This window comes from Callionymus lyra, chromosome 10, assembly GCF_982586985.1.
Source record: "Callionymus lyra chromosome 10, fCalLyr1.hap1.1, whole genome shotgun sequence".
Lineage (NCBI taxonomy): Eukaryota > Metazoa > Chordata > Actinopteri > Syngnathiformes > Callionymidae > Callionymus > Callionymus lyra.
In genome coordinates this window covers 23,868,498-23,891,298 of record NC_141827.1, presented here as the reverse complement: position 1 = coordinate 23,891,298, position 22,801 = coordinate 23,868,498, and the positions used below count along the sequence as shown (strand labels likewise).

Here is a 22,801-nt window from a genome sequence, read left to right as displayed (position 1 = left end):
TTTATTTATTTTGAGAGTAACTGACTGTCTGTGAATCTGTACTTCGGTGTTTAAACATCGTGAATAATTTCCCTCTTTCTCTTTGGATTCACCAGCAGTTCCTCCCTCAGCATCAAACATTAGCATGAGCTGAAGAGCAGTCTGTGTCTCTGGGGCCGGGACCAGGTCCAGCTGGACGGTCCTGTATAGCTGAGCCACAATAGTAAAGACACGCAGCGTGATCCTGCTGACACTCGTCTGTGTGTGGGTGTGTGTGTGTGTGTGTGTGTGTGTGTGTGTGTGTGTGTGTGTGTGTGTGTGTGTGTGTGTGTGTGTGTGTGTGTGTGTGTGTGTGTGTGTGTGTGTGTGTGTGTGTGTGTGTGTGTGTGTGTGTGTGTGTGTGTGTGTGTGTGTGTGTGTGTGTGTGTGTGTGTGTTATTCACACAGGTCTCCAACAGTCCACACTGTTACATCAGCCTCTTGTGGAAGTTTGCTCTGTAAATTTGATTTTCTGATCCATGACCTAACATCGTCGGTGTCACTGCTGAGTCAGCATGTTGAATATACCCGCAGGAGAACTGTGTTGGCTCTGAAATACATGTTGATGTGACGGAACTCTGGGAAAAACTCTTCTCAACAGTGAAGCTTTATTGACAACTGTGAATCAACAAGTAACTAAACTTGCTTAAAAATCTAAAATTCTCCCTTTTGTGTATCATTGAACCCATTGTTACACATGTGTTACAACCTTTTAAGCACAATCATCTTCTAAAATCTGGCCAAAATGAGTCTTTAAAGAGGCGAACAGCAATGTGTAAAGTGATAACTGATTCAATGCATAAGCAGGAAGAATAAAATACTGTTATCAATTAATGTAATATACATATAACGGTAATAAAGTATATATAAATATATTCTTAACAACAATATTAACACATGATTTCATTGATTTGTTATAGCACTGAGGTTGAAATATATAGAAATCAAGAAAATAAAACATGTTTGTGTGGCTTTTTTTGTATGTCATGTACCACACATAAAAAAACTAATTGAAATAAACTCTCACAAAAAGAGGGTTTAATGTAATTTGATTTAATTTACCTGTTACCGCTTATATTGTGGTATTTCTTTCAAAACATTCCTCCTCCTTTTCCTCTCCGTCTGAGCTTCGCCCGTGGAAACATGGACCTCGTTGACCCGCGTCAGGAACGAGAGGAAGTTCCACGGAGAGAAAACAACGGCAAGTCTTTTGAAGCCGACAGCTGAAGTGGAGCCCAGACAGCTGAGCAGTGACGGACGCCCTGACCTCTGACCCCTGAGAGAGGACGACGCCTCACAGAGAGGTAACGCACCCGCTATGAATCAGTTCAACAGACGTTAGGAAAATTCCAAAATATACACTTTATTCAAAATATGTTGACGCAAGCATGAGTTTACAAAAATCAGTAGTTTCTCAGTTGGGGAGACAAACACAAGCCTCGAGCTACGAACCACATGGCTCTGCAACAGGTGAGTCACTTTTAGGGGGGGAAGATGAGAGGAGGTCAAAGTTCAGGGTGGGACATCTGGGTGACTGACGGCCAGACAGGAAAGACAAATATTCAGCTTCATTTGGGGCATATCAATGGACAATAAGTTTATATGAAAATGTGTACAAAAGTAAAAGGCAAATAGTGGTTAAAAAGTTTATTTAGATCCTTTTTTTTTGTTCTTGATGCATGAATACCATTTTTTTTAATCTTGAATCTGTTTTACGAATTTGTTGCAGTGCAGTTTGGGACTCAATGCGACATCATTTTTATTTACTCTATTTAAGTGGTGACGTCCTCAGAGATGCAGTAATATTGTTTTAAAACTATCATTTTGATTTATTTTAGTTATTCCCTTTGAAATGAAAATCATGGGATGGTTTGAACTTCTTCAAACAGGTTTTTAATTAGTAATACATCGTTTTATAGTAGTTATATATCAGAATTGTATCACGTAACAAGAGTAGTTTTCTTTGGCACTTACCATACACGAGTACACACTGCTTTGGTCCATTTTACTTGAATTGTTTGCTCTAAAAAAAAACTATAACCAATATTTCTGATAATTTTGGAAGAAACTTTTTACTTTATTCAAAACTGTAGAATTGATGCATGTTATCCGGCAGATGGCGCTAACCGGCAAAAAAAATAATGTGGCTAGAAAGTCAGCAAAGAAAACAAATTAATCTCAGTATTGAGTAATTTATGGTCCTTAATACTGACAAATATGTTGTGTTTTTTAGGTAAAAAAAAAATGGTAACGGAAGTCTGAGCTCAAAAGAGTTTGTGCAAATGATTTAATAATAAAAAAAAAACACTGAGTAAGTGACATCATAGGACATGAAAAAAGCTCTGCAGGAAAAGTTAAAAAAAAAAAAAAAAAAGAAGTTAATGACAAACGGAGTTATAGGGCTTCATACCGTCAAACTATTTTACAGTAATTCACAATTTTCAGTTACTGAGACAAAGTCAGTGGAGACACAGGAACACAGGAGTTTGTCGACACGAGTACAACTTTGTCACTTTCATTGAACACGCGCCGCATCCATCCACGTAATAAATACTCTTTAAGAAACAATGCTTTTTACACATTCATTTCATAAATAAAGACATATACAGTCGTTCTTCTCCGTCAATATCTGCTTAAATTATTTCCAACAAACGGGTTGTGTCAGTTAAAGAAAGGGGACGGCGGTTTAAACACTGGCGATGTTCCCCTTATCGACAGCAGGCGGCGCTCCTGAGCTCAGCAGTTTTGCTACGTTTTTTTGCTGACCCTGATATGACGACAGAAAAACACATCAGTGGCTCCGGAAGTTCCCTCTTCTGTGAAGGATAAAGTGGCGTCTCTCCCTCCGCTGGACGAGTGTGTGTCGGCAGGAGTGAGTGTCTGTCACTTCCTGTCGCTACAGTGCTACGACACGCAGCAGCAGGTCCGTGTTTTGGGGGGCTCGTCCTCGAAGGGCTGCTTGAGCTTGAGCAGGGGCGGGTCGCCGCTGGCCGGGGTGTAGTAGACGGCGCTGCCGTTGGAGGAGACCAGCGGCATCCTGGGGTCGTCCGAGAGGAGCTTGGCGTCGGAGAAGGAGTCCGTGGAGGAGCCGTTGCCCAGGTGACCGTTGAACAGGGGGTGGTTGAGCAGCTTGGCGGCGGCCCTCTGCTTCTTCAGCTCCGACAGGGTCTGGGCGCGGGGCCAGGGGTCGTCCGGGGTGGAGGGGGCGGAGGGGACCCCGCTCTTGTCGGGCGTGGACGCGCTGCCGTTGGAGGGCGACTGGGGCGGCGCCGACGCAGTGGTGTTGATGAGGCCGTTGTGTTTGTTCCGGCTGTCCTTGAGGATGGTGGCTAACTTGGGCTTGTCCAGGAGCTCCAGGGCCACGCTCGGCTTCACCTGCGCACATCGGACGCACAACATGAGAGTCACAACGTAACTTTAGAGAACACACACATTTGAAAATAATGAACATTTCAGACAGTACTAATCAATTGAAGAGAAAATATATCGGGGTTTTTTTTTTCTTTCTGTGCAGCTTGGTAACAAACAATGAAAACAAGTTTTATAAAAAACCTTTTTACTCTCTTTAGTAGTTTAAATTTTAGTTTTTTTAATTTATTTTTTACTGTTAACTGTGTTTTTGGCCAAAGTTCATGTGCACTAACTAAATCAAGGTCAGCCTCTAACCATACAAGGAAGGCTTTAATCTCATGCCTTTTAATAAATAACCTACTGATTTAAAAAAAAAAGTCCCACAATTCACTACTCTTAAAACCGTCTGTTATTTTAACCAGATATGGTAAAGATCCACTTTCATATTCTAGTTTGTATTTTAGTTTCCACTGTATTCAATTGTTGGATGGTCTGGTTCTGACACAAAAATGAAAAAATAAAAAATACATTTCTTCATTTTTTCATGTGTTCTGTAATGATCAGGTTAATTTTGAACAGTCATCATTGTAAGTAAGTAAGTAAGTAAGTAATATTTATTTATATGGCGCTTTTAGCTATTATTTCTATTATGATCTTCACTTTGTAAGTTCGTCTAGGTGAGTATTATGTGACCAAAAAACTCTGTTTTCATATGAAGTACTGAGAGACGGAAACAGACACGAAAAACCCTTTCATGGCCTTTTTTGACAGCTGTGCGACGACTAAGATGACCTTGCAGTTACACGGTTCTGACTGACGGGGGAGCCAGTAACAACGTTTACTAAATGTCACTTTAAAAATGAAAGAAAATTGCCATTTCAACCCTGAAATGTAACCTCGACCGAAATCGAAATGGAACACTTTTTATCCTCATGTTTGAATGCACTTTTGCTTTTGGTTGAATGATTTATTTATGTCTTTTTATACGTTTTGTATGTATTTATTCATTTGATTGTTTTTACATGTGTTCATTTAAGGATGTTTGTTTGGATGGATGTATTTTTTACTGCTGTACCGTTTTTTTTTATATCCCTGACGATAATTTCTATTCTTAACAAACAATGTTTTTATATGTGTCAACATGATTTTTGAAGGTAAACATCTGAAATAAGCACCTTGATATATATACAAATGTTGATTAATAAATATCAATCTAGTAAATGTCATACAAATTTCTAAATGATGAGGTGAAGGATTTTTTAAAGGAAGTTAATGTAATCTTAAGAAAATAAGGAAGTTGTGCTTCTTTTTTAAATCATGAACACAATCAACATTGTTGCATGTTGTGTGACCCGGTTTTCAAAGGTTAAAAATAATATCATTTAAGTTCATTATGAACACATGCACATCATCAATGTTGTCGTGAAAACATTCAGTGGATTCATAGTAGCAGCAGAACTTTTGACCAGACTTCCCACTATAATCATCCGAGGCGGCGCCTCAGACCAGATCCCTGCTGTGGATCCCTGAGCTGCGTCTATTAATACTCTGGCCCTGCAGCCCTTAAGTCCTGGCACACGCCTCGTAGTAGCTGCTTGTGGCCTCAAACCGGGGGTGAAGTGGTGAATCATGGCAGGTTTACACCGGGAAGATTTCTCCAGCGTAATCTCGCCGACGACGTTTGTTATCCAGGATTAACTGGAATCACGTCACCGTTTGAGGATTTCATTTAATCCAGAATAAAAACGGCTTTATTCTGGTTTCTAACGAGAGTTTTTTACGATAGACTTTGGAGCCAATGGTTGTGTTCCAGGATCTCTACCTGGATGGTCTCCTGGTCCGGGTCCTTCTCCCGGACCTCGGCCTCCTCCCGGCCCCCCCGCCACACGATGGCTTCGGTCTCGTACTCTTTGCGACACAGGTTGTGTCTGTCGGACAGGCTGGCGCGACGCACCACTTTGCTGCGGACAGATGTGGAGCATTTTTAAAAACAAAACAAAAAAAAAACATGGAGGTCAGTTGTGTTGAGCGGCCAGCAGGGGGCGCGACTCACCCGCGGCTGCCTGCGCTGGACGTCCTTCGACACAGTGACGTCTTGTGTTTGAGCTGTGACTTCATGATGATGTCATGCTTCTGCTTGAGGTCCAGCAGGATGTTCCGGAACTCCTCGTCCTCACACAGGTCTGTGGAGGACAAGATGGAGGTGTGAGGAGCAGTCGTTTGATTTTATGCAAGAGGATGTTTAAATATTCACCCAAACATCTGTAAAGTGCATTAAACTATTTTTATTGTTTATTTTTCTATTGTTTATTTTTTATTTTGTTTAAGTCAAAACGGCTGCGTTTGAGTCACACGTTCTTTGAACTTCCGTTTAGGCATAACTTAAGTTTAAAAAAAAAAAAAGTGTTAAGCTCGAGTTTCATGCAGTAAAGGTCACTTAAAGGTCATAATGTGAGTCGACTGAAAACTATTCAATTCAATTTAAATCAATTTAAATTTATTAAATTTTTTTATTTAAATGACATCAAAAAAGCACCGCGGCCCACCAGTTATGAGGAAGGCATAGATAAAGTATATCAGAGTTTTATTTCAGCATTTAAAATGTTTGAACTTTTACTTTTTTCATTTTTTTAATTTTGGTTTTGATAATTTGTTTTGTTCGAGCAATTGGTGATTTTTATATAATTAAGTGAAATAATTACTATATTGAGAGGTTTAAAAAATGTTTAATTAAATAATTGAATAATATATTTCGTATAACATTGAATTCCTTCTTTTTTTTTTAAATAATCTTTAAGCTATTATATATATATTTTTTAAATCAATACATTTCCATATTAATAATTCTTTTTTTCATAGTCAAAAATTCTGATATAATATATAAATATTTATTTTCTAAATTCAATTTGCTTTTGTAGCCTTTAAATTCAGTATTCTCTGGTGACACTGTACAAACATTTTATATTGAATTTAAAAGGCTACAATGAATTTAGAAAATAGTTTTAAATATTGGAATGACATTATACAACTATGTGTTAAGAAAGTAATTCATTCTTAACAACAACTTGAGTAAAAAAACATCTGACATGATGCCGACATTACCGATGGGCGTCTCGTCCAGGAAGGTCTTGGCGTTGAGACTGGCGCCGTGAGACACCAGCAGCTCGGCCGCGTGCATCTGCAACATGAGCGACACCAGATCAGTCTCCAGCGTCACAAACCGTCCTCCGGTTCCGAGGCGTCGTCCTCACCTGACCCCAGCAGGCCGCGGCGTGGAGAGGCTGCCACCCGTCAGAGTCCCTCAGGTCCATGCGGGCCCCGCCCTCCAGCAGCAGCTCCGCCGCCTGCACGTAGCCATTAGCCGCCGTGATGTGAAGCTGCAGGAACACAGGGGTTACAGGTCACTGATCCTGGACTCCTAATGGTTGAACTGACTCTCTGACAAAGTGATCAGAGTTATTAAAATCCAAGCCAACATCAAACAACATCAACCCCCCGCGAATCTCAGATGTGAGAGAAGATATTGTTCCATCTCCACCTGTCCAGACTTCACCTGCGACCATAATGATGTTTGTGTGAGAGAAGTGTTGTCTTCACGCATGTTTAGAGATGAAGAGGAATGTTGTCTCTTCTTCAAGAATGTGAGCATCTTTGATCCGCTGAGACAATTCCTGCAGCTAATGTATAACTTATTTTACAAATTTAATTAAATAGGAAATAAAGCAGAGAACGGGGAGTAAAAGTGGTAAAATAAATGTTGGAACAAAAAGGGTTAAGAATGGGTTAAATTAACATTCATCAAACCACAAATGTATACTTTTTATGAAATGTTCATGATGTTAACTCGTGATAAAAGAGGGAACACTGTGTATAAATGTGTGCCAGGCTGACTGGATGTGCCAGGATATACGAATTTAAGCGTCAAATAACTGAGAATCTTCTCAAAGGGTTGATCATCAGAAAAATTCTTGGAGAATATCAAGATATTTTTGTTTAAAAAAAAAAACACAAAGAAACATGCAAAAAAAAACTTTAATTAGTTTAAAGAAAATTAAACAATTATTGTACGAAAAGTATTTTTATTATATTATATTGATAAATTATATAAATTCTATAAGTTATTCAGCATAAAACACTTTCTACAATTTTCATCCCCCAAAAACTGCAGACAACAGACAATATTTTACTAGGGGTGTAATAAAATATTGATATTCTTTTCCACGATATACTTTTCCATTATACTTTATCGATTCTCGACAGCTGTTTATTGATGTTTTTTTTCTTTCTTTAGTTACTTGCAAATTCTATTTAATGTGTAACCATAATTCTTAAGTTATAGTTCAAAAAGTGTGTTTATCATTAAATAATTTTTTGGCAAAAGTCATAACGGGCGGATACTGAGGACGAGAGGATACAGACAATTCCAGACGCTTTCAAAACTGATGTTTCGCCATATTTTAGTTTCAAAACAAATGAAAGCAGTTACGACATTGTCAGTTATGTGGTATTATCTGAATCAAGTACTTGGACAATACTCTGAATATATCGTTGTCCCTGCAGTATCACAATATATTGTAATGTTGCCCATGTATCATTATACGTACTGTGTGGCCAGATCCTTGTCAACCCTTATAACCCTTTATTGTCGTCCTCATGTTTATTCTTTCTTAATTTTAAAAAGATATATTCAACAAAAAATATAGTTTGCATTACTCTTTTCTTATAATTCTACATATTATTAATAAAGTCACAAAAAAATAAACAGTTTAAATAATACAAAGGTATAAAACAATTAAACTTCTTCTAAAATGCACTGAACTTCGTACAACTTGTACATTTCTTCTTCTTTCAAAAGTCATAATGGACGACCGGTCTGGTTGAGGTGAGGTTTCTGCTACAAACAAATCGATGCTTAAACTGACTGAAGAGACAGTTCATGTGCGTATCATTTACTTGAGAGATTTGTTGTGAATATACAACACAACTCTTCTAATTCCTAAAGTGTAAACGATATCTTCCCCACATGTGAGACTGGCAGCTTCCCCTGATCAAACATGAGCCTCAGAACAAAACCCTGAGAGCACTCAGAGGGAGAGAACGAAGCAGAGGAAAGACTCCATCATGAGAGGTGAAGCTGAAAGAAGAGCAGACGCTCAGACTTCAGAGCTCAGCGAGGTTATTCCGGGCTACTATCACGTCCCCTCGGCTGTTTTCATCCTCGCAGTCTGTCGCTGTGTTTCCCACCGAGATTTAATCTCTCATGCGAAGACTCCATCAAAGCGTTAACTCAATATCGTCCGCATTATTTCAGGTCTCGACGCCTCGCCGCTCTGAGCCGTGCGCGGAAAAACAGCGAACGTGTGCGACCGGATTTAAAAAGAGGGAACGGTGGAAGGAATATGGTGAGATGACACAACTTTACCTGGAGTTGCTTCTCTCTTGTGTCATTTGTAGCTTTCCAGTGTATGCTCGCACGGCGTGACTCGATCGAGTCAAATCAGAGAATTGAAACGCTTCGGTACAGAGAGCTGGGATTCATTAGGAGTCATGTTTCGCTGCTCTTCTGACAATACTTCACACAAAACACTCACACAAAACTCTCACACAAAACTCTCACACAAAACTCTCACACATCTTCAATGATCTTCAGATCGACATTCATTCTTAGGTTGTTGAGTCGATGATGTGCTTTGTTTGTGTTTTAAGTGTTTAAGTATATCAGCATATTGAATGGCTTGTGTTATCTCAGGGTCAAGGTGACCCAAAGGCTTAAAACAAATGTGTTTATAGTATCCCTTGTGTCGTCTCTGGATCAAGGTGAACAAGCTCCATCACTGCATATGTATTTCTTGAAACCAGGAAAGTCGTTCCTCAGGACCCAGAGACAACACAAGGGATACTATAAACACATTTGTTTTGAGCCTTTGGGTCACCTTGGCCCATAGACAACACAAGGGATGATTTTTTTTAATAATTGAATTTGATCATTTTTACAGTATATGAAAATATTTTTTGTTAATATGTTTTTTTGTTTTGTTTTTCATGAATGAAAAAAAAATCTTCACACAGAGTTTGATATTCTAATTCCACTAATATGTTTGAATTAGTGACGTTAGTAAAATTAATGTTAAGTATAAAAGTGAAACATTATTGGCTGATGCGCAGTAATGTTTTGTTATTGTCTGGGGGGGATCATACCAACATTTCAATATTTTATTTGAACCGCTCAATTAAACTTATGTTTGTTTGAAAAATAATATAAAATGATTGGAATTAAAATGTAAAATACTGTTTTAATTTTCATTTTAAAATGTTAAAGGGAACCATTCAATATACTGATGGCACTGACTTACTTCCATAGTTTTATCCTTTTTTTTATTCAACATTCTGGATTTTTTGAGTGTACAATGGAAAGAAAAGAGTACAAACATTATTGGTTTTGTTTTAAACATATTGAGAAATCCAGAATAACATGAATGGTCAAAATGATTATAATTGGAATTTTGGATTATTTGACATGTTTATGAATACTAACTTTATCTTCTATTAGTCAGTTTTTCTGACTGAGTTTATCCTTCAACAATCGCTTTCTAACTCAACAGACACTGTCGTACTCGCTCTCAAAACTTGTTTCCAACACTCACTTTCTGCCTCACTCCCTCCCAGTGAACTCATCACTCCAGCTCTGATTCTTACTTTAATCTTGGATGCATGAAACCATATTTTAAATCAAAGAATCAGAATGACCTCTTGTAACCTCTATTTACCCTTGAATTGAATCCAAGAGTCTGACCTTTAAAGTATCAGAAAAAAACTTCTGCTGCTCTGAAGTCTTCATCACCTTCAGCACTGAGACCCGCGAGATGATGAGGAGGAGAGACGCTCACCAGTGTCGCCCCCTGCGAGTCCTGCTGGTTGACTTCGTCCCCTCGTCTCAGTAGTTCCTGAATATCTCCCAGCATCCTCCTCTCCGTGGACGCTCGCGTCTGGTTGATCATCTCCTGAGTGATGCCTGTCAGTGAAGAAGATCTGGGTCAGGACCCCACAGGAGGAAACACACGCCGAGTCAAGAAACCTTCAATCCTTCTGCTAGAAACGGAAACTTTTAATAGATACTTTTGTTTGACTGCAGCCCCGTCAGACTAAAACATGCTTAAAACTAGTGGTTTTCAAACTTTTTTTTGTCCCACTTGGCTTCTAAAAATGGCTTTGACACGAGATTTAAACACATATTTGTTACGTTTAATTACTATATTAATTCACTAAAATAAAAATGTTAAACCTCATGAATAGGGAACAAACCATGCTTCGTCTACATGTCAAACATGACAAAAATGTAGTATTTCAAGTGACATTTACGCCACCTTTATTGCAAATTTGTTTTATATTGATTTTTGCAAAAAACATGTTGAGAAGCTGAAATAACTTAGTTAATGGTTGGAACCAACAAAAGTTAAATCGCGCCAAAGTGCTCTTGCGGGGGGTCGAAGGGTTGTGGTGGGACTTCACGGCACATCAATCCCAAACCTTTGCGTCGCCGAAGACGAGCGCTCGGCTCAAAAACGACTCACCACAGAGCCTGAGTTTACTCTAACACGTGTCATTAATGCAGCATCTGAGAGGAAATTCTAACGTGTTTTCCTTCCAACATCCTCTACGGAAGGGCAATTTTCCTATTAAGAACAATAACATTTGTTTTTCCGGAGCCGCTTCCCCCGTAAATGTCATTCCCGCGAGCCTTTTTTTTAACAGAATACCTCCAAGAACTGGAGGCGTAGATTAAACAGGGGATTCTTTGCATAATAAATGAATCAAAAAGATTAAATTATTCAGAAACGAGACGATAATTTGCCCTGAGAAGTGGCAAGAATCAAAATCATTCGAATTGTGCCAAGATCCATCTTTAAAAGTTCCCTTGTTGAATCCGTTTTGTTTAACGTCCTGATTTCCATGATAAACACTATGACTCCTGCTATAAGCCCCATAATGCACTGCAACTGAATATTATAAACTAATACAACTTATTATTTTTATCCACTTTTGGGAGCTGGTGAGTAGAACAGTGATTTATCCGAGGATAATTGTGGCGATGGATGGTGAATATCTCCCGGAATTTCATGTATTTTACACTCAGACATATTATTTTACGACTAAAGCCGTGTGGTTTTCCATCATTGAAGGAATTTAACCGCCGTTTATTATTTATTGATGATATCGTAATGACTGCGGCAGACTGGGCTGCTCATGATTCTGGAAACTCGCGGTTTTTCTCGATCGCTCCGAGATTCTTGTTCCAGCAGCTTCTCTAAAGAGTCTCCAGCACAACAGTGGTTGGAACAGTTTCAGAGCAATTAGCAAGTCGCCCCCCCGTCTTTGATCGGCCCTCATATTCATTCTTCTCACCTCTCACTCTCTTATTAAACACCCTTTCCCTTGCCCTCACAGATTTCCAATATCATCTGCACCACTTTTTTTTTTTTTTCCTCCACCAAAATTCCGACCCGTAAATATTCTGAGAATCTTTTTTGTTGACTCGTCGGCTTCATAAAGCCTCCGGGATTCTGCTGTTTAAACAGGAGTCACCTTCAGGATGTTGACAGAGGCTGAAAATGGAATCTTGTGTTTTGTCCTTCACCACAACTAAACAAAACATGTGATAGTGAGTTTTAAGAAGGTGTCGGACAGATTCCCCCCGTCACGGTTCGCATCTCTCTTTTTATCTTTTTTTCCTGTCAGCTACTTGGGACAAAAGGCGAAGGACACCCTGGACAGGTCTACAGAACATCTTAGTGCATATACAAACTTTTAACACCAACAAAGTGTGGAAATGTACAGCAATACGGTTTTAAATACTCAGAAGCCACTTTATATTATACTGTTTTTAGGGAGCGTCAAACCAAAAGATATCTTTAGGAAAATATATGTTAAAAAATGCATGATAAAGATCAGCAGTAAATAAATTGTGTAGTATTTAATTTTATTTAAAATAATATCTTGTCAAAACACTATGAGAAAAAAGATATTCAAAGAAAGATCTTTAGGAAAACATGTAAGTTGAACTAGTGATTTTAAACATTTCTAAATGTCCAGTTCTATGGTATAATTTGAGGTTCAAGGGGTCACGGAGATGAAGGTCAGTGTGTCCTGGATCTAAGGTCTGACAGCTACTTGGGGAAAATGGCGAAGGACACCCTGGACAGGTCTACAGAACATCTAAGTGCATATACAAACTTTTAACACAAACAAAGTTGCATGTGGAAATGTACAGCAATACGGTTTAAATACTCAGAAGCCACTTTATATTATACTGTTTTTAGGGAGCGTGAAACCAAAAAAATATAAGAACAACCAATTAAAAAAAACAACAACTTAATATGCCAATAAAATATTTATAAACCTTAAAAAAAAATAGAATGTTCCCATTTTTTTCAAAATATTAAAATTATTTTATAAAAAGGCGAAAGAAAAAAAAACCTAAACAATGCCGTACTATGTCTATAATTGACCCTGAGAACCCAAACTTTCTTTTTTACTACCATTTTATATCAACTACTCTTCACATTGTTCATTTTATTTTTAAGCCTATATGTTTTCAGGACAAGTTCAAGCTCTTTTAGGGCCACATCAAATATCTTGGTGTGGGAAACGAGAATACCATAAGGAGACCAACGGCAGCACAAACTTTCAAACAATAAAACAGAATCTTCTGACTGGATTCAAACCGAAGCCTTCTCATCGTGAAGTTATTACTCTTTAAGTAAATGTTATACAGATGCATAAATACAGTCTTCATGTGCAATATTTCTCACATCACGTCCAAGAATGACTATTGAATGGAAACATGAGAAATTCATCCTCATCACCTCTGTTGGCCATGGCGGACTCGATGATGTCCAGCGTGGGGTCGTCCTCGCACAGGTCGTACGGCATGTTGCCGTCAGAGTTGACCGCCAGCAGGTCAGCGCCGCTGTGGGAGGAGATGAATAATTCACAAAGGGGTCATATTAATTCTGAAGCACTCGTGCGTCGTGTCATTGATTAACGTTTAACATCCTCGCCGGCGTGTTGTTAGTCAGAAGCCGGCGGCTGTGTGGACGCCGTTTCATAGAAGCGTTAATTGATCCTCCGATGAGTTCTGGCAGCAGTCAACCAGGCTGTAAACATGCAGAATTGCTGCACTTCAACTGTTTGTTGGCAATTTTTCTACTTAATAGAAGCTGCAGAAGAAAACTTTCTCATCTAATCTCCAATTCAACTGAAATTAAACCCCTTTTAACAGTGACTTTAAAGCGATTAAATATTCAATATCAGATAAATGCATTTAATATTCTTCCCTTCAAGCCAGACTGTTGAGAGAAGGAATGACAAAAAAAAAGTTTATTCTTTGCATCAGAGAGAGGTTATGATTTGTGGAAAAAAACAGAGGAGATGAATGGATGGATGGATCCATTGATCCATGGGCAGGTGAAAAAGGGGATGAATGGATGGAGGTTGGGTAAAAAGGTATATGGATGGATAGATGATGGATGGATTAAATGGTGAATATATGGGTGGCGGTTGGGTAAAAATGCAAATGGATGGATAGATGATGGATGGATGAAAAGGTGAATATATGGGTGGCGGTTGGGTAAAAAGGCAAATGGATGGATAGATGATGGATGGATGAAAAGGTGAATATATGGGTGGCGGTTGGGTAAAAAGGCAAATGGATGGATAGATGATGGATGGATGAAAAGGTGAATATATGGGTGGCGGTTGGGTAAAAATGCAAATGGATGGATAGATGATGGATGGATGAAAAGGTGAATATATGGGTGGCGGTTGGGTAAAAAGGCAAATGGATGGATAGATGATGGATGGATGAAAAGGTGAATATATGGATGGAGGTTGGGTAAAAAGGCAAATGATCGATAGATGATGAATGGATGAAATGGTGAACTTATAGATGGAGGTAGGGTAAAAAGGCAAATGGATGTATAGATGATGAATGGATGAAAAGGTGAATATATGGATGGATGTTGGGTAAAAAGGCAAATGATGGATAGATGATGAATGGATGAAATGGTGAACTTATAGATGGAGGTTGGGTAAAAAGGCAAATGGATGGATAGATGATGGATGGATGAAAAGGTGAATATATGGATGGATGTTGTGTAAAAAGGCAAATGGATGGATAGATGATGAATGGATGAAAAGGTGAATATATGGATGGATGTTGGGTAAAAAGGCAAATGATGGATAGATGATGAATGGATGAAATGGTGAACTTATAGATGGAGGTTGGGTAAAAAGGCAAATGGATGGATAGATGATGGATGGATGAAAAGGTGAATATATGGATGGATGTTGTGTAAAAAGGCAAATGGATGGATAGATGATGGATGGATGAAAAGGTGAATATATGGATGGATGTTGTGTAAAAAGGCAAATGGATGGATAGATGATGGATGGATGAAAAGGTGAATATATGGATGGATGTTGGGTAAAAAGGCAAATGGATGGATAGATGATGGATGGATGAAAAGGTGAATATATGTATGGATGTTGGGTAAAAAGGCAAATGGATGGATAGATGATGAATGGATGAAATGGTGAATATATAGATGGAGGTTGGGTAAAAGGCAAATGGATGGATAGATGATGGATGGATGAAAAGGTGAATATATAGATAGAAGTTGGGTAAAAAAGCAAATGGATGGATAGAAGATGAATGGATGACATGGAGAATGTATAGATGGAGGTTGGGTAAAAAGGCAAATGAATGAATGGGAGGAAGGACAGATGAAAAGGTGAAAGGATTGATGGAGGTTGAATTAAAAGGTTTGAAGGATAGATGGATGGACTGAAATGGATGGAAGAACAGATGAAAATGATGCGTTCCTTTATCGGTGCCTGTTAGGGTCGATGGAACAAAGATGGAAAGACAGTTGAAAGAAAGAGAGATTTGACATTATAATGATGGATTGATGTTTCTACAGATCATTTTAGACGGTGGAAGAAAAGATGGATCTATAGGAGGACGAGCGAATGAATCAGATGTGAGAGGAGAAGGAAGAAAGGATAGAAGGACCACGTGGACATGAAGAATATGGAAAGAAAAAGGACGAGTGATTGACTGGCAAGAGGGGGTGAAAATTGAACACAGATTTTGGTTAAAAAAAACCTTCCTTCTGTAACCATGGCAACACTAAACGTCTGCAGCGGATTAATTGAGTTTGGCGTTCCTTCCTCAGCTTTTGCCAAGACCCAGGTGCTCCATCCATCTGCACCTCCAGACCCACATGACTCGGGTCAGAACCTCATGTAGCTAACATGCTCACGACAAACAACGTCAGAGGTGATCCACTCAGATCTTAGATCATATTCTTGATCAAAACGATTATGTTTCCTCAGGAGCCTCATTACAAAACATTTAAGGGCCGTCAAGTCGAAACAAGAAAGGGACAAAAAAAATCATTTTAAATTATGGGAATTTTTTTAAATAAATAAAAAAAAAAAAATTAGGTTTTAATTTTATTGCATATCATTTTACTATAATTCATTTTAATTTTAATTACGAAAAAACAATTCCATATATTTTACCATTTGAAGTAAAATACGTCAAATGTAAAACAAGTGTTCTCATGTGATAATTTTATGTTATTTAAGTAATTTATTATTATTTTATATACTTTTAAAAAACATTTTATAAAAGCAGTACAAAAAATATATATATCTTGTAAAAACACTACAAGAAAAGGTATCACAAGAAGGATCTTTAGGAAAATATATGTACAAAAATGCATGATAAAGACCGCCAGTAAATTCATTGTGTAGTATTTAATTTTATATACATTTTAATTAAAATAATATTTTGTAAAAACACTACAAGAAAAAATATATTCCAAGAAAGATCTTTAGGAAAACATATGTACAAAAAAGCTTGATAAAGACCGGCAGTAAATAAATTGTCTAGTATTTAATTTTGTATACATTTTATTTGAAAAAAATATCTTGTAAAAACACTACGAGAAAAAAGATATTCAAAGAAAGATCTTTAGGAAAAAATATGTAGGGTTGAACTAGTGATTTTAAACATTTCTAAATGTCCAGTTCTATGGCATTATTTGAGGTTCAAGGGGCCACGGAGATGGGGGTCAGTGTGTCCTGGATCTAAGCTCTTACTGTGCAATGAGGATCTTGACCAGGCCGGCGTGGCCACAGGTGGCGGCGGCGTGCAGCGGCGTCCAGAGCTCGTTGTCCTGAGCGTTGACGCTCGCGCCTCGGTCCAGCAGGATCTTCACCATCTCCTCGTAGTTATCGATGCAGCACTAGAGAAGGACAGCGGCGTTAGATGATCCTCTTCCTCATCCCCGACAGAACACGACAGAGGGATCTTCCTCCTCCTATCACCAGCGAACACCTGCCCCAGAATTAATTAACGGCCGTCGTCGGACGTAGGTTCTTTTTTTTTGTTGTTGACCGAAGCCTTTGAGCAATTTCGGCGCTTCGTCCCCGACAAAGAGTCATCCTGAAGACCAATTAGCAGAGAGCCGGCGCCGCCTCGGGAGTTTAATCATTGCAGGAGAAGAATTCAGAGAAAAACAAAGAATCAAAAAGAATGGCTAACAAATTGACTTTAGCGAAGAGACGCTAGGCTTCACGTAGCCTGAGGGCTGCTCTGAGACCTGGCAGCTGGAGATTTTTAAATAAAGTTTTGATCAAACTTTTACACTCTTAACTTCGCTACAGCTTATATGAATATTCTTAATTATTTCTTTCTTTTTTTTATAACTAGGTATGTTTAAACTGGAGGCCCATGGACTTAATCTAATCCATGGTGTTCCAAGGACCAACACTTCTCTAAAAAAAGTAGGTTAATGTCATGGGGGCTGGTCTAAAGTTAGTGGAAAGTTAAAATGGTGGATATTGTTGCACTTAATCTAAAAGACAACAATTTTATCATAGTTCTTTTATGTTGTATTTTGAGTGTGCATACATTTATTTTTCCTCTTTTAACAATTGACATGCAAATATTCTCAGCGTTTGTTCATATTTATGTTGCAATTTAAACATCCAGCCTCTAGATGGCAGCAGTCATTACGTCCTCTGAATCTAAAGTGCATCTATCCGTATTAGACTGTGCAAGAGATGTTGTATTCGATGTTAATATTTGTATCCTTTTGAACTATGCTCTTTAAATTTGCACTTTGTTATTTCTTTGCACTTTTTATTTGCACTCTGTTCTTGTTCTTGCTTTACCTTCTATTGTCTGCCGTGTACTGGAAATCTAATTTCCCAAAGAAGATCTCCAGAGGGGTTTCTATCTAATCTAAAGATACAGTGATATCCAGCGAGATCCCGGCAATGACTGAGGGCGAGAGGATACGGTTGACTCCGCAGCTTTTAAAGCTGATGTTGACACATATTTTGGTTTAAAAACAAATGAAAGCAGTTATGACTTTGTCAAGACTCATTTTATCTATACATTCTGCAACAACAGAGTCAAGTACTCGACAATACCACATGTATGACCTACAGTATCACAGTATATCGTATCATGATGCGTATCGTACCGCCAGATTCATGCCAATACACACCCCTTGTAGGTCATCTTGAGAATTGCACCTTTTTAAAAGTTAAAGTTACAAAATGTTTCATATGTTATCCCTGGCACATCAAGGTTTCGCCGACGACGCTTCTTTTGCGAGTTCTTTTGTCCGTGACACGCCACAGAAAAACATCATGTCGCTCGGCAGCCTCGAAACCCAATTCTCTAAAAGAGCCCTCACTCCCTGAAGTCATCAGGCATCAAGTGCCAAGGCTGCTCACACAACAGTGAGGCGTGTGTTCCGATATGAAGTCACAACGGAATAGGAAATTAAATTACTGCACAGAGACAGGAACAGATCGCTCGGATAAGACGGGAACCAGGTGCTCGCTAAGACAAAAACCTTGAATCAGAAAAAGCTGTCGGAGTTAATGAAGATTGTGGTTCAATAATCGTCCCTTATTAAGGATCCTTCAAACATTACTGTGAAAATAATGTGAGTTAGCGAGAAAATATTGAACTAATATGATTTATTTTTGCTGCTTTATCATTAGGAAAAATAAAAGTGTAGCGCCCAGACATTAACCAGGTGGTAAACGCTTTGTTTATAAATCTAAATCAGTGACAAAAAAAATCTAATTTAAAGACGTTTTTAAATGAATATTTCTTCCTACATTATTTATTGTTCTCAACTGATATGTTCGACTAAATAATACATTTGAATTTATAACAAAAATACCTTTCTTCATTTTAATTCAAGGTTCATTTTATTTTATTTTGTTTTTCAACAAAAAACGGTATTGATTAAGTAAGATAATAATAAGGATAAACATGTTAAAAAAAAAAATTGTATTCAAATCTGGCTGACATATGTATGTGTTGTTATTTGTTTGTACTTTTATTATTTATTTATTATTTGACAAAAAAAAACAGGAAGCCAATAAGTTATTAGTGATTATTATTAAATCTAAACTTTCCTTTTCCTTTTTTTTTTTTTTTTTAACTCTCACATCCAAAAAGCACCACTAATGGAATTAAATAACATTCTTGTGTAGATTGAACAAGAGTGAGTTGATTCTTTTCAGGCAGGAAATCTACTGATCATATGACTTCAGTGTAGAATGAGAAGAAACACCAGCAACAGACAGGAAGTCGACTCATTCTGACCAACGGTTGACTACTAAAGATAAACTAACTGTCTTCTGAAATCTCTCGTCTCATTAAAGGGTGACGTCTGAAGAGATTGATTGTAAATCTGGAGCAGAAAAAAAGTATAATTGGAGGGAAAACAAGCAGCAGGATGACAGGAAAACACTCAAAACAGAAACAGACGACTAGTATCAGTGTTTGATGCAGTGAGATGACGGATGAACAATCTAGAACAACAAATAGTTGTGAACCCACACTGACCCTGGAGTAAACTAGCCAGACACCTGCCCTGCCCTCCTCCTCCAGACTCTCTAGCGACACAATGCAGCAGGTCAGGAAATAATGTGGCTTTCACAAAAAACTGTCGACTCTGAGGTGCAGACAAAGGCGTGGGTTGTTCACATCTGGCTGGAAAACAACAGAACTGAGATGTTTCTGTGGGCGGAGGATTGTGGTTCCATGTGTCTGGAAGGCCAAACAGAGGATGTTCAGTTTGTCTCACATTTGACCTTTTGTTAATGGTTCACTGAAAACATTTACTGGTCGTCAGCGAGAGACATTTTATTACCAGTCCAGAACCAACTGAGCGACAACAGTAGTCCAGTTTAAAACTTATTGAACAAAACGAAGAACATTTAAACATAGCTTAGCAATTAGCATAACATAAACTGAACACAAACTTAACAATTAGCTTAGCACAAACTATAGCATAGCACTAACATAACAATTAGCTTAGCATAAACTGTAGCATAACACTAACATAACAATTAGCTTAGCATAAACTGTAGCATAACACTAACATAACAATATGCTTAGCATATACTGTAGCATAACACTAACCTAACAATTAGTTCAGCTTTTACTGTAGCATAACACTAACATAACAATTAGCTTAGCATAAACTGTAGAATGACACTAACATAATAATTAGTTTAGCATATACTGTAGAATAACACTAACATACCAATTAGCTTAGCATATACTGTAGCATAAGGTCAACCTAAAAATTAGCTTAGCATATACTGTAGCATAGCACTAACCTAACAATTTGCTTAGCATATACTGTAGCATGACACTAACCTAACAATTAGTTTAGCATATACTGTAGCATAACACTAACCTAACAATTAGTTTAGCATATACTGTAGCATAACATTAATTTAACAATTAGCTTAGCATATACTGTAGCATAACATTAAGTTAACAATTAACAAGCATACACAGTAGCATAAGGCCAACAATTAGCAGTGAGGATAACATCATTTTTTAAAATGATTGTTAACAACTTAACAACTAGCATTAAACACAGTTTGAACTTTAACCAGCAACACAGTGACTTGAATTCTAACACGTCAATCATCTAAACCTTTAATCAGGGGCCAAATCTTTGTTCACTAAAAGTGGCCTTAACTAGAAGAGTCATGTGATCTACACGTTTAGTCAATTAATGTTTGGTTGTTTTGTCTTTATTGATTCCATATCTCTAAATACACAATGCTAATGCTTAATGCTAAAGTGTTGCTACATTCTTGCTAAGCTAACTCAAGCCGTGTGTGTGAAACCATCAAGATTTCTGTGATCCATCTCAAAGGAACGGCTTCTTCATGGATCTGTCAACGTGACGTTCAGGTTCAAGTCCAGACGAAGGTGTGAGAGAGACGATGAGATTCTCGGATTAGAGCCCAAAGCTGAACAGATTAATCAGATAAGACAAGTCGGGATTGTTTTTTTTTAAGATGGATGAGAGTCTGGATCAGAGAGAAGCAGCTCTTCAGGTTGGGAAGTCATTGAAGTCAAAGTGGACTCGCGGCGCTCGACCCTGATTGTTCCCCGGGTTGTCGGCTCGTGTCCCGCTTCCTTCCCAACGAGTCCAGACCCTCTGAGGACGAGCGTCTCTCAGCAGGTCCATGAAATACACTTTTAGAAAATAGTTTTGAAACTGTGCCCATCCAACAGGAAATGATGGAGACTATAGCATGTTTTTACTCAATGATCCAGAGGGGGGCGCTTTATATATATATATATATATATATATATATATAGTGTTAACAATGGAAATATAAATAGTAAATTAGTAAGATAGCTTTAGGCGAAAGATTAAAATAGTTTTATTTTCAATATTTTCTCCACAAAAAGAAAGGCTCCATAATATATGAATTGTTGAAAAAAATGCGAAATAAAAAATAAATAATTATAAAAATATTTTTATTAAAAGGTAATGAAAACAAAAAGTACAAAAAAAGTGAAACAAACTTCTAAAAAATTGCAATTAATTCATTCTTATGATCCATTTAAAATGTTTCCGCTCTTTATCCAGGTCTGCGATTATTAGTTTACACGAAAATAGTGTTTTACACACTTCTCACTGTTTAACTGTTTTGTGACTAAACCAACTAAATATAAATAAACACAAGCACAATAATAAAAATAGTAATACAGTTTCTGATTTAAAAATAAATAAATAAACTGTAATTTAAACCTATTTCATGGGATATATCTACAGTAGCACATTTTATTTACTTGTATATACTGCATATAATACTTAAAATAATATCTAATAATATAATATAAAATATATTTTTATGAATTCCTTCATTTTTTAATAACCATTTACATTTTTTATATTTTACATTAGACTTGACTATGATTTTTATTTTTTAAATGGTATGTTTGCTGTTTTTCTACTACCCAAGTGTTTTTTCTGCTTCTGTCAAGTCACCTCTACTTCCTCCTCTGACATCACAGGATGTGAACAACAGTGAGGCACCAAGAGCGAGACATCACTCGTGTAGCTTCTGAAAACAAATCCGATGGTTAGGATGCAAGTAAACAAGCCAATAAAAAAAGCCTCCCACAGGCGTTCACGAGCCTCCAAAAAGCACAAAAAGCTCCGACGACTACGACCCTAATTACCAGCAACCAGAAGCGCTGCTTAGACAGTAGATGTGAAGAGAAGAAAGTTTCTCTCTATAATGAGGTAGCAGTCGATGCTACAACGTTCCTAAAATAGTTCTGGAGTTGTTGTCTTCTTACGTCTGCCTGTAGAGTTCAACACTTATCTCAGGGAGGTTCAGAAGAAACTTCATTTATAACAAGTTTCATTTGGTGAAGCATCCTCCACCAGTGAAGTGTCAACATACCTTTTGTTGTTGGTTCAAAATAATAGTTTTAACGCAACAGAGAAATGTTTAAAATAAAAGTAATTAAGCTTGCATTATTGCGATAGTACAGTATTTAATGGATACGTTTTTAAGAAAATACTGAATATACCTTATTTGGCAATATTTATTTTTATAAAAACAGTCGGTATTGATTTATTTAGTTTTTGACTTTCAAATTATATACATTTTTTTTATCATAGTGTAGTTTACAAATAACATCTATTCACGCCATTTGTTCAATCTCATTTCGCAATTCATCTTCTGTACGCTAGATGGCAGCAGTTGAATGAAATCCAGCGTGATCCTGGCATTGACTGAGGACAAGAGGATACAATCGACGCAATTTTAAAAGCTGATGTTTTGGCATATTTTGGTTTAAAAAAACAAATAACAACTTCATCAATAGTGCCATCCTGTGCTCGGACAATACTATAAATTGTTCGTTGCTCCTACTTTATCGTAATATATTGTGATACGTTATAACTTTGTCACTATATCATGATACTTTTTGTGTCGCCAGATTCTTGCCAATACACACTCCTAGTAGCGGAGTTCATTTCAAATGCAGAAATGAACCAGTAAGTATAGTCAG

At 37.6% G+C, this 22,801-nt stretch overlaps 1 protein-coding gene across 1 annotated transcript in view; it reads right to left on the bottom strand.

Moving 5' to 3' along the window:
• Positions 1-1,411: 1,411 nt before the first annotated feature.
• The window catches only part of ppp1r16b (protein phosphatase 1, regulatory subunit 16B), an 88,810-nt gene continuing 67,420 nt past the window's right edge, over positions 1,412-22,801 (bottom strand). Inside the window, exons 4-11 of the mRNA XM_087801861.1 lie at positions 16,534-16,679; positions 13,233-13,336; positions 10,257-10,381; positions 6,621-6,746; positions 6,472-6,547; positions 5,423-5,552; positions 5,192-5,330; positions 1,412-3,393 (exon numbers count right to left, since the gene is read on the bottom strand). Coding sequence (XP_087657987.1) covers positions 2,923-3,393; positions 5,192-5,330; positions 5,423-5,552; positions 6,472-6,547; positions 6,621-6,746; positions 10,257-10,381; positions 13,233-13,336; positions 16,534-16,679 — 1,317 coding nt within the window. The 3' untranslated portion in view covers positions 1,412-2,922. The remainder of the gene's footprint in view (positions 3,394-5,191; positions 5,331-5,422; positions 5,553-6,471; positions 6,548-6,620; positions 6,747-10,256; positions 10,382-13,232; positions 13,337-16,533; positions 16,680-22,801) is intronic.